Source organism: Mixophyes fleayi, chromosome 4 (genome assembly GCF_038048845.1).
Source record: "Mixophyes fleayi isolate aMixFle1 chromosome 4, aMixFle1.hap1, whole genome shotgun sequence".
In the NCBI taxonomy this organism is placed as follows: Eukaryota; Metazoa; Chordata; class Amphibia; order Anura; family Limnodynastidae; genus Mixophyes; species Mixophyes fleayi.
This window is the reverse complement of record NC_134405.1, coordinates 70,068,912-70,084,493: the sequence shown is the minus strand read 5'-3', so window position 1 is coordinate 70,084,493 and position 15,582 is coordinate 70,068,912. Positions and strand designations below refer to the sequence as shown.

Below are 15,582 nucleotides of genomic sequence, written 5' to 3'. Positions count from 1 at the left end.
TAAATATCATCATCATCAACATTTATTTATATAGCGCCAGCAAACTCCATAGCGCTTTACAATTGGGAACAAACATTAATAAGGCAATACTGGGTAATGGATACAGACAGAGAGGTACCCTGCTCGCAAGCTTACAAACTATAGGACAATGGGATAACTTTATTAACCCCAGTCAGGGGGCGGTAAAGTATCCTACACTTTTTCCATTGCCCTGCACCATTTGGATCAATTGTTAATTTGCACACTCTCATTACCTACCCCAGATAATGCACATTCATTTACATCCCTCACATCTCTGCATCATGCACCTACTCAATTTACACTCTCCTCTATTCACTATCACCACACTTCTATTCAAACTCCTCTTTTTTCTATATCATCCTATTTCTCCCTCCATTGTTGTGATTTCCCCTTCACTACTTCCCTCCTCACTAGTCTGCCCACGTGAACTGTTTTGTCTCCTGCACCCACCACATTCACCAGCCTACATAAATAGAAATAAACCTCACATCCACAAATCCTCCTCCCGTGTCCTCTTCCTCACCCTGCTCCTTCTCATGGCTGCTGGTGATATCTCGCCTAACCCTGGGCCCCGTACAATCACCATTCTCTGCTCATGCTCCTCCCTCCATCCCAAACCTTTCCATCCAGCCCATACTTGCAACCCCACCAACCTTATCCACATATCTCCACTACCCTCTCTTCCCTTCTCCTGTGCAATATGGAACGCCAGATCTGTTTGTAACAAACTTGCATCCATTAATGATCTATTAATTTCTGAATCTCTCAACCTCCTTGCCAAACAGACAAGGTGGTGGAGTAGGCATTCTACTTTCTCCAAGTTGCACCTTCCAAGTCATAAGCTCTGAACACTCACTCTTATTCACTTCCTTTGAAGTCCAGACTATCCATCTATTTTATCCTCTCCACCTTCATGTTGCTGTCATTTATTGGCCCCCAGGTCCAGTTTCCCAATTTCTTGACAACTTTACGACCTGGCTCACATATCTCCTATCCTTTCACCTGCCTACTCTCATACTAGCCGATTTCAATATTCCCATTGATAATGCCACTATCTATTCTACCACTAAACTTCTTTCACTTACTTCCTCCTTTGGTCTTTCCCAGTGGACCTCATCTACCACCCACTGTGATGGACACTCCCTTGACCTTGTCTTCTCCCGTTACTGCTCCATCTCTAGTTTCACCAACTTAGCATTCCCACTCTCTAACCACAACCTCCTTTCCTGCAGCCTCACTTTACCTCATGTCTAAGTCCAAGGGGCATTTCTCCATACTCATTCTCCTGGACCTCTCTGCTGCTTTTGACACTGTTGTTTACCCTCTTCTCCACACCCTTTACGCTATTAGCCTTTGTGGCACAGTTTTTTCTTGGTACATTTCCTACCTATCGAACCGCTCCTTTAGTGTTTCTCCCTCTGGCATATCCTCATCTCCACTCCCACTATCTGTTGGGGTCCCACAAAGCTCTGTTCTTGGTCCTTTACTTTTTTCATTGTACACCTCTTCTTTTGCAGCAATAATTCACTCATTCAGCCTCCAATACAATCTCTACGCTGATGACATCCAAATCTATATCTCTTCCCCTGACCTTTCCCCTTCTGTACTATCTCATGCAATCAACTGTCTTTCAGTTGTCTGCACATGGATGTCCCAATGCTACCTAAAGCTCAACATATCCAAAACAGAGCTTATTATCTTCCCTCCTGCCAGAATCACCACCTGGCCTCAGATCTCCCTCACTGTTAATAACACTACAATTTCCTCCCAAGCCCGCTGCCTTGGTGTCACACTTGACTCTGCTCTCTCCGTTATTCCTCACACCCAGACTCTCTCCCAGTCCTGTCGATTTCACCTTAAAAACATTGCCAGAATACACCCTTTTCTTACTCAACATGCTCTTATCCATTCTCTCATCATCTCCCGTCTTGAATACTGCAACTTTTTTCTATCCGGCATTCCCAACGCCCATATATCAACACTTCAATCCATCCTAAATGCTGCTGCAAGACTGATCTTCCTCTCTCACCGCTCCCCATCTGCTTCACCACTTTGCAATCCCTACACTGGCTCCCTGTGTCCTCCAGAATCCAATTCAAATTACTCACCCTTATCTACAAAGCCCTCAACACCACCACACCTTCATATATCTCAAATCTCATATCAAAATAACCCCCCCCCTCCCGCTTCATTATATTGTTTATGATTTATATATATGTTTATTTGTGAATAATGCTTAAATGATTTTTATATACAAATATATTTATTATCAGATTGTCATTGGTCCCGATTGGACTCTGTACACCCCTTCTTTCCTTCCCTTTGTATTATTGTATCCCTAAAAAATATATCAATTAACAAATTTTCACTCCCAAAAAAACACACATATCAAAATACTCTCTTAGGTCTACCTCTGACCTGCACTTTGTCTCATCTCTGGTAACCACCTCTCACTCGCTCCTACAAGACTTCTCCCGTGCTACAGCCTTCAATTAGATGTTCTTTAAAAACCCATCTCTTTTTTAAAGCTTACCTTATCCCTGATTATACTATTCACACTAATACACCCTCACAGCTGTCCCAATCTCCCCTCTAAGACACACTCGCTCCTCTTGTTTCACTGTGCCCTCTTCCACTTAGAATATAAGCTCTCTAATGAGCAGGGTTCTCCATACTCTGTGTCTGCATTTAGTTTATCTGCCTTGTATGTCCCTGTTTTTCTGTATGCCCTGTTTTCCCTACTGTACGGCGCTGTGGCACCTTACAAATCTATAATAATAATAATAATAATAATAATAATAATATATTGCTGGATAAAAGATGTACGTTACATTGAAATTTTAGGCACTATAGTCTAGATGTAATAAACACTGGCTTTAATTCATTGGCAGCACAGTGGCTTAGTGGTTAGCACTTCTGCCTCACAGCACTGGGGCCATGAGTTCAATTCCCAACCATGGCCTTATCTGTGTGGAGTTTGTATGTTCTCCCCGTGTATGCGTAGGTTTCCTCCCACACTCCATAAACATACCAGTAGGTTAATTGGCTGCTGTCAAAATTGACCCTAGTTTGTGTGTGTGTAGGTTAGGGAATTTAGACTGTAAGCTCCAATGGAGCAGAGACTGATGTGAGTGATATCTTTGTACACCACTGTCGAATTAGTGGCGCTATATAAATAGCTGATGATGATGATGATGTCAGTGTTGTTAGTCACTTGCTTCTGGATTTTAGAGCATAACAGTAACTTTATATGAGAAGAAATAAGGTGTATTTAATGTCTTCATTTTCTGTATGCTGTATGTTACAGCTGGACATTAGCGAGAGATTCATTTTCTTACAGATCCACATGTGCTGGTCATCAAGAAACCTCCTTTTATACTAATACATACATTTATATTTCCACATGCACTGCAAGAGCAGCTTGTAGCCATAGGGTTATTGCAATCATTATTTATCCAAGTACATGATTTGACCTTCACTGAACTATCCAAATCTATATTCACTGCATAGAGAAAGACATAATATTGCCCAATAGGCAGCCTGACTCCACTGAATGCAGCCTGTCTTGACAAAGCATATTTTGTTTGGCAGCTCTGCCAAAAATGTGCCTTTTTAATATTGCTTTTCTTTGCTTAACCTAAGACAATTATCATCGGCAATAAAGAGCCTGAAGGATTGTGTTTGGGATTAAAAATCCCAGGGTTGAATAAGAGGCCAGATAAAACTTGCAATCATTACTTCCAGAACATCTTTAACATTTTAAGCTATAATTAAGGCAATGTGTTTCATTTAAAGAACAAGTAAAGCTACTAGTTGAAATTACACATATATCAATGGATGTATATTGCCGAGCTGAATAATAGACATAGCTGAAATTTTTTATTCTGAGCTAAATATGCCCATCGTGCTCTCTAACTCGCCCCCTTGTAGCGCTCATGCCATGGGTGAGTACATGGAGACATGGTACAACCTCATTAGGGGTGTGAACAGGGTCCGAAATATATCCTAAACATGTCTAGCTTATAGATTTCCCTCTAATAGGCACAATTAAAGTGATTGTCTGATTTGGACAATGTTTCTTCCTCTGAAGCCAGCTGTCAATGCAAATATTTTTTGTCTTATTGTACCTGCTCCAACCCCCACTCAGCACCCCTGGCTTCAAAGTTTAGGTAAGAAGGGGATTCCCGGCAGGGGTTACATTATGAAGTGTTTACCCAAAAGTGGACAACCACTTTAAGAAAATAACATTCTTAAATTGCTTTGAAGTCCTACAGCCTTACTACAACTTACCTGGAATAACCTCAAAGATAAATTTTCCAGCATCATCAGGGCTACACGAGACCTCACTGACTGTGTTTCTAGGTAAGAACAAGGAGCCCTAAAGTAAGTAAAATACAACAGAACAAGTTAGGAACTTTGAACATTTTGGAAAAGAAACTAATGATAAGAAACATATAAGAAAGTCCCTACTTTCCTCAACATTTCCAAAACCAGCTTATCTCGTCCGTCCTCCCTACTCTGAAACCTCCCTCACCATCAACACCACCACAATGTCCACAGCCCCAAAGCCAGCTGACTTGGCGTCACTCTTGACTTTACTCTTTTCTCTACTCCTCACATTCAATCTCTCTCGCCGTTCTCTTGTTTCCACCGTCAAATATTGCTGTAATACACCCATTCCTTACCCAAGATAAAACCACAACTCTTATACATTCTCTCATCACCTCCCTCCTAAACTACTGCAACCTCCTTCTATGTTGAAAGCGCCAACCAGAGGTTTGAAAGGAGACAGTTCAGGGTCAGGAAAGACACATTGTATAACATGTACCCCAGAGACTGAACTGACATGCACATAATGCACAACATACATCAATTCTTCTGCAAAGTGCAAGGTCAGTTACACATTATAACACAATCTGTAGATACTGTGTCTATTTATGCAGACAAAGCTAGCTTTCATGACCTATCCACAGCTCTACTACACTAAGAGGAGTGTTGCATTCAACCAAAAAATACCACATTGCCCAGTGCTCTGCTTGGCAGATCTCTCCCCCCCTATTCCCCACCTGTCTATCTTAGCAGAGATGATCAGTGTCAGAAAAATTAACAGTAAGAAGCTAATTTATCAAAAGTTCCTCTATTGCCATGGAAAACAGATGATAGGGCTTGTTTTCACAAGGGGGCTACTGCCAACGACAACCACGTTGTCAACAGTGATAAGTCCACCTGCATTAAGTACTGCCTGCTCTTGTCACAGAAGACTCAGAAGCTGCCGCATTTGTACCACAGCAATGACTGCTCTGTTAGCGCCATCCAGAAATGATTCCTTACTTTTCAGTGCAGGTCTCTTTCAATTGAATATGGTTATTGCCAGTTCTTTAAAGGGGTGGTAGATATAAGTTCTATTTTATGTCTACTGCTGTATATATTTATGTGTAAAATATTTTTTAATACACTGTTATTTCATTTATTTGTAATAGCGGTAGAGCAACACAGGGATCTACAGAGCGATAAGTAGCGGTCTTGATAGTTTTTGCCGTTGAGGCTGGTTTTGCTAAATGGTAACGTTTTAGTCTGCTCCCTTAGTGGTTGTCTTTTCTGCAAGTCTACCTAGAAGTATTAGTCTATGTGGAGTTGTAAAAGTGAACCGGAATTCAGGGAATTTAACGAAAGTTTTAAGTTTTACTGTAGGCTTAACATAAACTCCAGCTATAAAGACTGTTTGATCAGCACCCACTCCCAATACATCAGTGTACAACTTCACAAGCTGAGCACATGGATGGATCAATTGTTGAGTCATAATTTGTTATTTTTATTATATTATAGTAACCTTTACTTGTATTGCTCTTGATGCACTCAATAAATAGTATAATACAATACTAGAGAGCATCACAGTATAATTAGTATACAGCTGTCTTTACTTAATGCGCCATTGCATAAACTAATAGCACGTAAAACACACCTATACTGACGTGATTTCTCATAAGGCTAGATGACAGAAAAAAAAACAATAATATAATCTTCCGTGGCTCCATGCATATATATACAAATAAAAAAAACACACTTTGCACACGTTTAAAGGGACAGACACATATACACAGAGACCCACAACAGCACTCATGTGCACTATTGTATTAACAATTTGCCACACAAAAAAACACTGCAAGACACAGTTCTCTACTTTAGTTCTAACTCATTTACAATTGTATGGCTGGTATTGAACAGGCCAAATCTGGTAGTACACATTTGTACAAGAGTTCCATTTAAAAAGACCACTGTCAAATCACCCTGCTATGACCTCTGACATGTTGGAGGCCCTATGTTGTTTTATCTGAGTGCAAACAAAATTATCTGTATTGTTTACATGACAAAGTGATGTTTAATTTCTAATAAATAGTATCCTGTGTATAACGTGCTCCTATCAGGACATCAAGAAAATTGATTCAATGCACAAATGAAAAATTGTTACAATAGCAAAGAAATATATCAGCACTAATGGAGTGGTTCCATAATGAATGATTAACATTGCTTAATACATTTTATTTTTATAAATTTGTGCTATTTATTTATGTTTTATTTTGTGAGTCTATTGAACACTTTTCAATCATTTTAAGTGAGCTCCTGCAATTTTATGTAATTTCTTTTTATATATACACAGGAAATGTATTCATTAAACCCTAGTTAGTGACTGAAGAAGAAAGGGGGAAATGTTCCAAAAAATAAGGCAGTAAACAATGAGCAACTAACACTTGCTTTGCAAAGTAAAAATGAAAAAGCTCCCTGAACCTGAAAGAAAATTACGACAATGTTATTCACTCTCGTGTGCAATATATATTTTAGGTTCACTTCACCTTTTTGCTACACTGTTGTACAATTTGGCTGCAAAATGTAGTTTTGTAATTACTACACGCAAGGGTAAAACGTAGGTAAAACAAGAACAGCATCATTGGCTTTGAGCCTAGGATCTTCAACCAGTCAGAAAGCAGTGGGGAAAAACATTTTTGCATCGATTTGGTTAAAACGCTCGATCACACAGGAGAGCTTGTCAGTAAATGTTTTTATATTTTGCCCAGCACTTTCAGAGTAGTTGAAGGCTGGAATTGTTTTGTATGTTTCGTTTCTGGTGTTCTTTTTTCTCTTTACTTACTGTTGGATCAAGATTATGGAATGGAGATTTCAATTATGACCTGGGGAGTGGCCGCTTTAAGATATTAGGCTGGGTACACAGCCTAATATCTGGGTACACACTATACAAAATTTCTCCCAATGTGATATTCTTAACAATTTTACAAACGATTAAGAAGAAAAAAGTCCTGATCAGTATGTGATTTCATGTATACACACTAAACACATTTTACATGATTTGCCTTCAGATCTGTGCTCTTCATCTATCATAACCATCAACTGAAAAGATCATAACTCTGCACACTGCATAGAGATCTATGGAGACTGCCGGTCATGAGTGTATACATGTTACAGAATTGGAAGGACATTGTTCCATCATTGAACATCATTTTTACTCCGGTTTCAAAATCAAATGAAATGATACAATGAGTTTTGGAACAATAATCGTTCAACATTGGAGTGTACACACTAATGCGATATCGGGCCGAGCGCTCGTTTATCATGTGATTGGCCCGATAATTGCCGGAAAACAGTGTAGTGTGTAACCAGCCTTAATGGGCTAAGATGACATTAGTGATTTCCCCTTTCCCTTATAACTTTTGCAAAACAAAGTGAGCAACTTCCAAGGTTTTCTCTTTCTTTGTTTTAGGCAAGGTCAATGTTCTGTCAGCTCTGCTAGTTTGACTTAATCTTTTGGCTAGAAATTAGATCTGCATTAGGGCTTGCTAGGCCTAAACTTAAAGCTTGGTGTAGGCTAGGCCATGGGAAATGTTAGGGCTTAATGCTTAGGACTGAGGATATCATGAAGATTGATGGTGAGGGTTTTGACTGTTGCTAACTACGAATAATTAAATATTTTATTAATATAGGTTGTTGTGGTTTGTCATTATTTTATTTTGATATATGTGCCAGGCATCTTCAGACGTCTAGACCAGAGCACAAATACTCCATTCCCAACAGCATGGGGGGCTGGGATAAACTGAAGTGGTATTAAATGTTCTCAGGTTCACACCAGATCAACGTGGGACAGAGCTAAGGGCTATTCCGAGGATAAGAGCCCCCAGAACTAGGCTAGTGCTATTAAATTGCCCTTCTGCACCTAGGGCAGCGGAGCAGGTGGGCCTGATTTTCCACCCCCAGCATACTGTGGCCAGGCAGGAGATTATTTTCTTATTCTTCAGCCACACGTGGCACCAAGTGGGCCAATTTAGGGCCCCCACCTAAATAGGGATGATGGCTTGTCATCCTAACCACCCACCTCACACTAGGTAGAGTCAGGTTATCACATCTAGACTGTAGTCTAGCTATTTTTAACCTGTACTAATTCTGTTTTCACCCACACACTATCCATCGTCACCAGTAGTACAGTGCATCACAGCTTAGTATGAAGCTCCACCACATGTTATTTTCCATAACAACTTATCAGACTACACAACTGGGCTTATAAAAAAAAAAGGCGGACCTGCCCTGGCCCGTGCTGTTAGCTAAACCAGCCCCTCGTCCAATGATCATTTCTTATCAGTTCAGATCAATCTGTTCAACGACACCTCAATCAATATTTTACTGGGACCATTAAGTCAGTGAGCGTCTAAACCATTGACAACTTGATACACTTTAGGGACCTAATGGGTGGCCCTCAAACCTTGAAAAGGGCCACACATTACCCTTACTCTCAGTAGTATGTCTAAAGAATACATTTAATCTAAGAAAGAGACACCTATCTGCAGGTGCGGGCTGGGAGGTATCAGCCCGGGGGGCACACAGGCGGCCGCATGGCGTGTCATGTGATGCAGCCGCCTGTGCGCTTACGCGGCCGCTTCGCGTGACACGCGGTGCGGCCAATCGCGACCGCCGGTAATATTAAAAAAAAAATTTCATCCACGGCGGGGGACGGGGGGAGGCGGCCAGCCCGAACAGCCACTAGACTGAGCGGCCCGGGTGCCCGCTGTCCCCCTGCCCCTGCCTATCTGTAATAACATATCAGCAGGTATAAAGTGTTACAAGCTATAACAAGTAAATCTGACAATAAAGCAGGAATGAGCTGGGGGCCTCATCAAAGGGCTCGGTCCATCACTGCTCTAAACTCTTTAAATGTGATTTTATTTAAAATTTTGAGAATCGAAAAAAGTTTTAGCATTGGGAGTTCGCAAGATCACGTATGATACCTTCCTCTAATTATAAATAGGCGGCTTACCTTGCAAATCTTCCCCAATGCCCTGTTTCCTGCACTGTAGGCAGGTGAATTTCTGATATGAAAAGTTCTGAATCAATTCTCTTATAATTACCTATATACTATATAAGTATTCAGTATTTTATAAACTAGTGCCTGACCTCAAACCGGCAAAACTCCTCTTACAGTCACCCCTAATGGTAGCCCTTGGTGATGAATCAAAGGTGAGCTTAAGCACAGCAAAATGCCAAAAGCATGTTTTTATTATTTGATTTCGATCATTAAAAAAAAAATTCTGCAAGCAAATGGGAGATGTTATGCCTAAATCCTTTAACCATTATCTAAAAAAAGAATAGGTAGGATAATAAGAGTAAAGACAAAGATTGTCTGTTCTGCTGTCACATCACTAAAATGAATAAAACCCTGCTGACACCATGTCCATAGGCTTATAGTATCCAGAAATCAGACAATATAGATATATCTCCATAATGAATGAATTATTTAGTGTCACATTGCTTATGCTGCCAATATGCAGCTGGGACAATAACATTAACAGTCTGTGTCCCTCTTTAATATATATTATCTATACCATATAACATAAGTAGCACATAATTTCTCGCACCCACTGAGAAGCTTAGGACTACTTGGATTCCTCTTACCTGTAGTTTGCTGTCATCCTCATCTTTGTAATAGCAGAGATGTTGCCCCTTTAACACAAAGTATTTCTGCTGCCAGTTCTTGACAAATGTTTTCTGCTGTTTCTTCAACCAACCACTTCTCACTGGCTTCTCCAAGGAGTTGTGCAGCCGGCCGGATTGCAAAGAGTGGTCACTGGTCATCGTGCTGACCGATCGCACTGCAGATGTGGATAATGAGATTAAGGATGAGCCAAAGATATTGCATATACTTCTAAATGGATCTTAAACAGTGAAAACCATCTGAAAATGACAGCTCTTCTGTCACCATCTTGCAGCACACTGGCAGGGTATACAATATCACAAGAGCTTGGGTCGAAATGACATCTGGCTTTAGACTCTTTAAGGAAGTGGCCAAAAACAGGTTTCAAAATATACTTCCTCTAGTGCGTAGGAGTGTTTTTTTGGAGAGCAGAAGGGTAGATTTAAATAAGTCTGATCGTCTATCTATATCTTACATGTTGACACTAAGAGTGTCGTGGAGCATAAAACTGCAAATTGAATAAACTTGTTTTTTCCTGCAGGCTGGGGGAAGATTATCAAACCTATCTTGTCAAATGCATTTCTTAAGAATGACAAGCACGTATTTAAAAAATAAAAGTACAAATGTCTACCAACAGCATATTTTCACAAAAGAATTTTAAAAATTTGAGATGTGTGTGTGTATATTTGTGTGTGTGTGTGTGTGTGTGTGTGTGTGTGTGTGTGTGTGTGTGTGTGTGTGTTTGCTATATATACAGATGTGCAATTCTGCAGTTTCATTTTCTTGCATTTTGGTCTAACACTATAATGCAACCCTCTATGCAAAGGTTAAACCCCTTCTCAAAGTCCTGCCTACTATGACTATGACATGCTAAACACACCTTGGTACATTATAAAAGTTTGCTTGCCCTCATTACTGGTGAAATAAAGGACATTTCAGGACATTTCAGGTCCTTATTTTAAATGTAACACTTTTTCAGTTTTTAATTATATTGGTTTATTTGCCCATATTAATTCACTTAAAATTGCATAAAAGGAGACCCAATGAAAGTTGTGATTCCCACTATTTCTGACGTGATGTGACTATTTACAGAATTATATTTATTCTCCACACAAATCCATTTTTTAATTATTAAGCCCCCTCCCCCAAGTATCACACCTGTGGGTCTATTTATGACCCGTTGCATTTTCTCAACACTAATCATCAACTTTTATCACAGTGATAAGAAATTAATTAATGTATCTATTTATTAAAATCATTCTACCAGGACAGCGACTAAAATAAGAGTCAATCCTGGCAAGTAGTCTATAGCAGTGGTTCTTAAACCTGGTCCTCTGGACCCCTAACAGGGCATGTTTTCCATATCTCCTTGCTTTAACACAAGTGTATTCATTACTGACTTACACATTGTAACAGACCCACAGACCCACAGGTGGTATAATTATTTCCTTTGTCAACTGGAAAACATGCACTGTTAGGGATCCTGAGGACTGAGTTTAAGAAACACTGGCCTATAGTAAAGTGTGCATGCTCAGAAAACAATTAGGGAACGGAGGGGGGGAGCACAAAGCCTGCCAGAGAGATCCGAAGACCCCTCTTCTGCGATGCTTTTTCCGTAGGACAGAACGGCTTACGCCATCTTCAGATGGCATTAGCTGTCAGGGTCAAGCTCCAAAACACTAAGCTTACCAGAGACTAATGGGGAGTTTTGTAATGCAGTAATATCTCTGATATCTCCTGTATTAGGCTAACGTTAGATAGCCAATTTACTTACATTTTCCAAAACTATGCAGAAATAGACATTTCTCCATTATTTCAGGCTTCATAAATGCTCGGAAACCACTCAGGAGATACTCATCCTCTAGGGCTTGTGACACATAGAAGACCCATGTGTAAGTCGTTCTGAATTGACAGTAGATTAGCAATGGAGGTACCAGGGAAAGGGGGTGAGTATATCCTGAATAGCATGTCTCCAGTACATTGTCTTTATACATGAGGATGGGGGAGGTGATCTTAATCTAAAAAAAATTTGGGTGGTCATATGTTCTCATTGAAACCACTCGGCTGCTAAACGCAGTGAAACACAATGGCTGACTCATAACCACTGTATATTCAGGGAACCTGGTTACAGATATCAGAAATTTGCGCATGCACTAAAACGATTCAATTAATACCATTTCACAGCTTCAGCAGTATATTTTCATGGACATAATTTTCCATGGAGTTAGAAGGTATTTTATGTTACTTCGTTTAGTCTTTTCTGTAGCTTTAATGAAGATTAGATAATCACGTAATCTATACCATCTTTTCAGTTTCGGTATTGTATGTTCAGTTATTTACAAACGCTGTGGTTAATTTTCATCATGGGAAGATTGCAGATAAACTAGAATAAGTCTTACACTAAAGCAATTTATCATGCTAGATATTGCAAGAATCATTCTAAGGGCAATCTAAATGAAAGAGTTAAAACTGGACCTATTGGTACAAACATTACTCAGGGTAAATCTGAACAGTAGATGCAGCCCTTCAGAGTGGGGTTTAAAAAGACCTGTCACCATCAGTTATAGTATCATATGTTATAATCACAAACATTTCACATGTCAGCCTCTGCAGCCACCTTTGTAAGAAGGACATATAACCCCAGAGAAATCAGATAGGGGCATTTCATTTTTTAAATAAATCTGGGCTCCAATTGACCTGGGGCCTTACAATGTTTTTATGTTGTGCTATATTTATATTATTCAATATTCCAGCTCTAAGAACAGGGGAGGTCCGCCTCTATTCTGCCCAAAGTAAATCAGGACTTTACTTCCATCCCTTATCCATGATCATTCTCTCTCCTGCCTCTACCTTGAATAGAACAACAGAAGTTCCACTGTTTGTTGGCTTTTCCTAAGGTGAAATTAATTGTTGCTGCCACTATGCATAACTACTGTCCACAAGAAGAGACAAATGGGACAAGGTACCCCATAGGATACAAATGGAGACACACAGAAGCAATGCTGTTAAGATAAAATATAGCTTTATAAAGGCAAACGCAATATCACACTTGCAATGTAATTGACAGCATTGAGTATCAAGTAAAAGGTACATACCTGAGACTGCTGCCACAAAAGTGATCAGTTATTTACTTACACTGCAAAGTGAAAGAGTCACTTTTCTATAGTCCTCCACCTGGATCTCTCTACAGTTTTGACACTGTTGAGCACCCTCTCCTCTTATACACCCTTCACTCCTCTGGCCTTTGTGACACAGTTCTTTCCCGGTTCACTTCCTACCTATCAAAACGTTCCTTTTAGTGTCACTACCTCTGGCGCATCCTCTCCTCCACTCCCACTGTCTGTCGGAGTCCCACAAGGCTCTGTTCTTAGCCCTCAGCTTTCTCATTGTACACCACTAATTCTCTCATTTGGCCTTAGTACCATCTCTATGCTGATGACATTCAAAATCTGCCTCTCCTCCCCTGACCTCTCCCTTTCAGTATTATCTTGTGTAACCAACACTCTCTCTTCTATCTCCACATGGATGTCCCAACATGTTCAAAACAGAGCTTCCCTCATCTTCGCCCCTGTCAAAGGTACCACCTCCTGTCAAATCTCCCTCACAATCAATAGCACCACAATTACCTCAGTCTCCCAAGCCATTTTTAAAAAAAGAAACTAAGCATAAGATGCTATTCAGGAAACAATATTTTATGTGGCATATAGAAACAACAAAACATAGTTACAAGTTAATTAAACCTAATGAACATCTATCTCTCATATCTCCACAAGGATGTACCCTCACAATCAACACTACCACAATGGCCTCAGTCTCCTAAGCCCACTGCCTTAGTGTCACTCTTGACTTCGCCTTATGCTTTATTCCTCACATCCAACATCCAGTCTCTCTCCCAGTCCAATCACCATCTAAATACTGCAAGAATATGCCATTTTCTTACCCAAGATGCAACAAAAACTTTTATCTACTCTCTCCAGCCTCAACTACTGCAACCTCCTCCTATCTGGCATGCTACTCACCCATTTATCCCCACTTCAATTCATTATAAATGTTACAGCAAAACTGTTCTTCTTCTCTCGCTGCTCCACATCCGCCATATCACGACACTGGCTCCCCATATCCTTCTGACTCCTTCATACATCTCAAACCTCATCTGGAAATACTCTCGCTCATGCCCTGTTAGTGCTACCTTTGATCTGCACCTTACCCGTCTCTGATAACAGCTCTCTTTCCCAGTTATAAGACTTCTGTATCATGCCCAGTAAACCTCTGCCACAGCCTTCCAACAGATCTAAACGCTTTCTGAAAAACCATCTCTATAATAGAGTTAACCCCGCTCCCACCTATACTACTCACATATACACCCTCACAACTGTCCCAATCTCCACTCTGAGCCACACGCGCTCCTCTTGTTTCAGGCTTTCCCATTATAATATAAGCTCTCCCATGAGAGGGCCCACCCTACCCTTTGTTTTAATGTGTGCCATTATTTTATCAACCGTGAATGTCAACGTTTTAAGTGTACCCTATTTTCCTCACTGTCTGGCATTGCAGATCACTGTGCGACTTACATATCAACAATATTTAATAATATAATGCACATTAGACTATAATGTGTCTATACATTTCTGTGCAAAACACCTTGTTGATCGATGAGTTGTGATCTCAGGACCATTTTGGGACACAGACGCTGACTGACAGGTAGCTTGTCCTCACATATACATTCTGGTGAATTGACTTATTTAGAAGCAGGAAATCAAAGAGTATGAATGGGAAAATAACAAAGTAATAGCCATTTTATTCCTTTCGGTCAGTGTCCCTAAGTTAATCATCATCATTTTAGCACCACTAATTCCGTACAGAGAGGGCCTGATTCATTAAGGAAAGTAAGGCAAAAAAATGAGTACGTTTTCTCCTGTACAAAACCACGTTACACTGCAAGGGGTGTAAATGAGTTTATTATTTTGCACATAAGATAAATACTGGCTGTTTTTTCATGTAGCACACAAATACTTGAGGGCTTTATTTGTACACTGACATTTTAAGTTATCTAGAACATGCCCTACCCCAACTATAAATCTACCATCACATTTTAAATTTGCCATTCACATCAATCTTCTCACAGCATCAGGGTTTGCTACAACAAAAAATTTTTTTTCAATTTGATACAATTTTATCACTTTAAGGAATAATGAAGGCAATACAGTCCAGAATATTAGCATATAAAGGTAGAGAGAAAGGAAAACATGTCTAGTAGGGGCACTCTTGATTGTTTGTTGATATAAAACATACTTTTTATTAATTCATTTAAAAACTGTGTTAGAGTCCCAAATTAGTACCATAGTACTACTAGTAGCGAAATAAAACCAAAAATAATAAACTAATTACTCGAGTTGAAATAAACTGAAAACAAATATAAATTTAAAATTGGCAGAACTAACTGCCTTGCCTCGCTGTGTTTATAATGTATATTTCCCTAGTTATACTGTATATGGGTAACTATGATCCTCATGCTGCCCTATTAAGGGAGGATCATAGTTACCCATATACAGTATAACTAGGCAAATATACATTATAAACACTGCGAG

At 39.8% G+C, this 15,582-nt stretch overlaps 1 protein-coding gene across 5 annotated transcripts in view; it reads right to left on the bottom strand.

The window, feature by feature from the left end:
- The window catches only part of ARHGAP25 (Rho GTPase activating protein 25), an 84,608-nt gene that overhangs the window by 26,668 nt on the left and 42,358 nt on the right, over positions 1–15,582 (bottom strand). For 4 of the 5 annotated variants that reach the window (XM_075207392.1, XM_075207393.1, XM_075207395.1 and 1 more), the window contains exons 2-3: positions 9,976–10,172; positions 4,312–4,399 (exon numbers count right to left, since the gene is read on the bottom strand). In XM_075207392.1, coding sequence (XP_075063493.1) covers positions 4,312–4,399; positions 9,976–10,172 — 285 coding nt within the window. Of the gene's footprint in view, positions 1–4,311; positions 4,400–9,975; positions 10,173–10,469; positions 10,551–15,582 lie in introns of those variants that run through there. The other variant, XM_075207394.1, reaches the window with a different exon arrangement.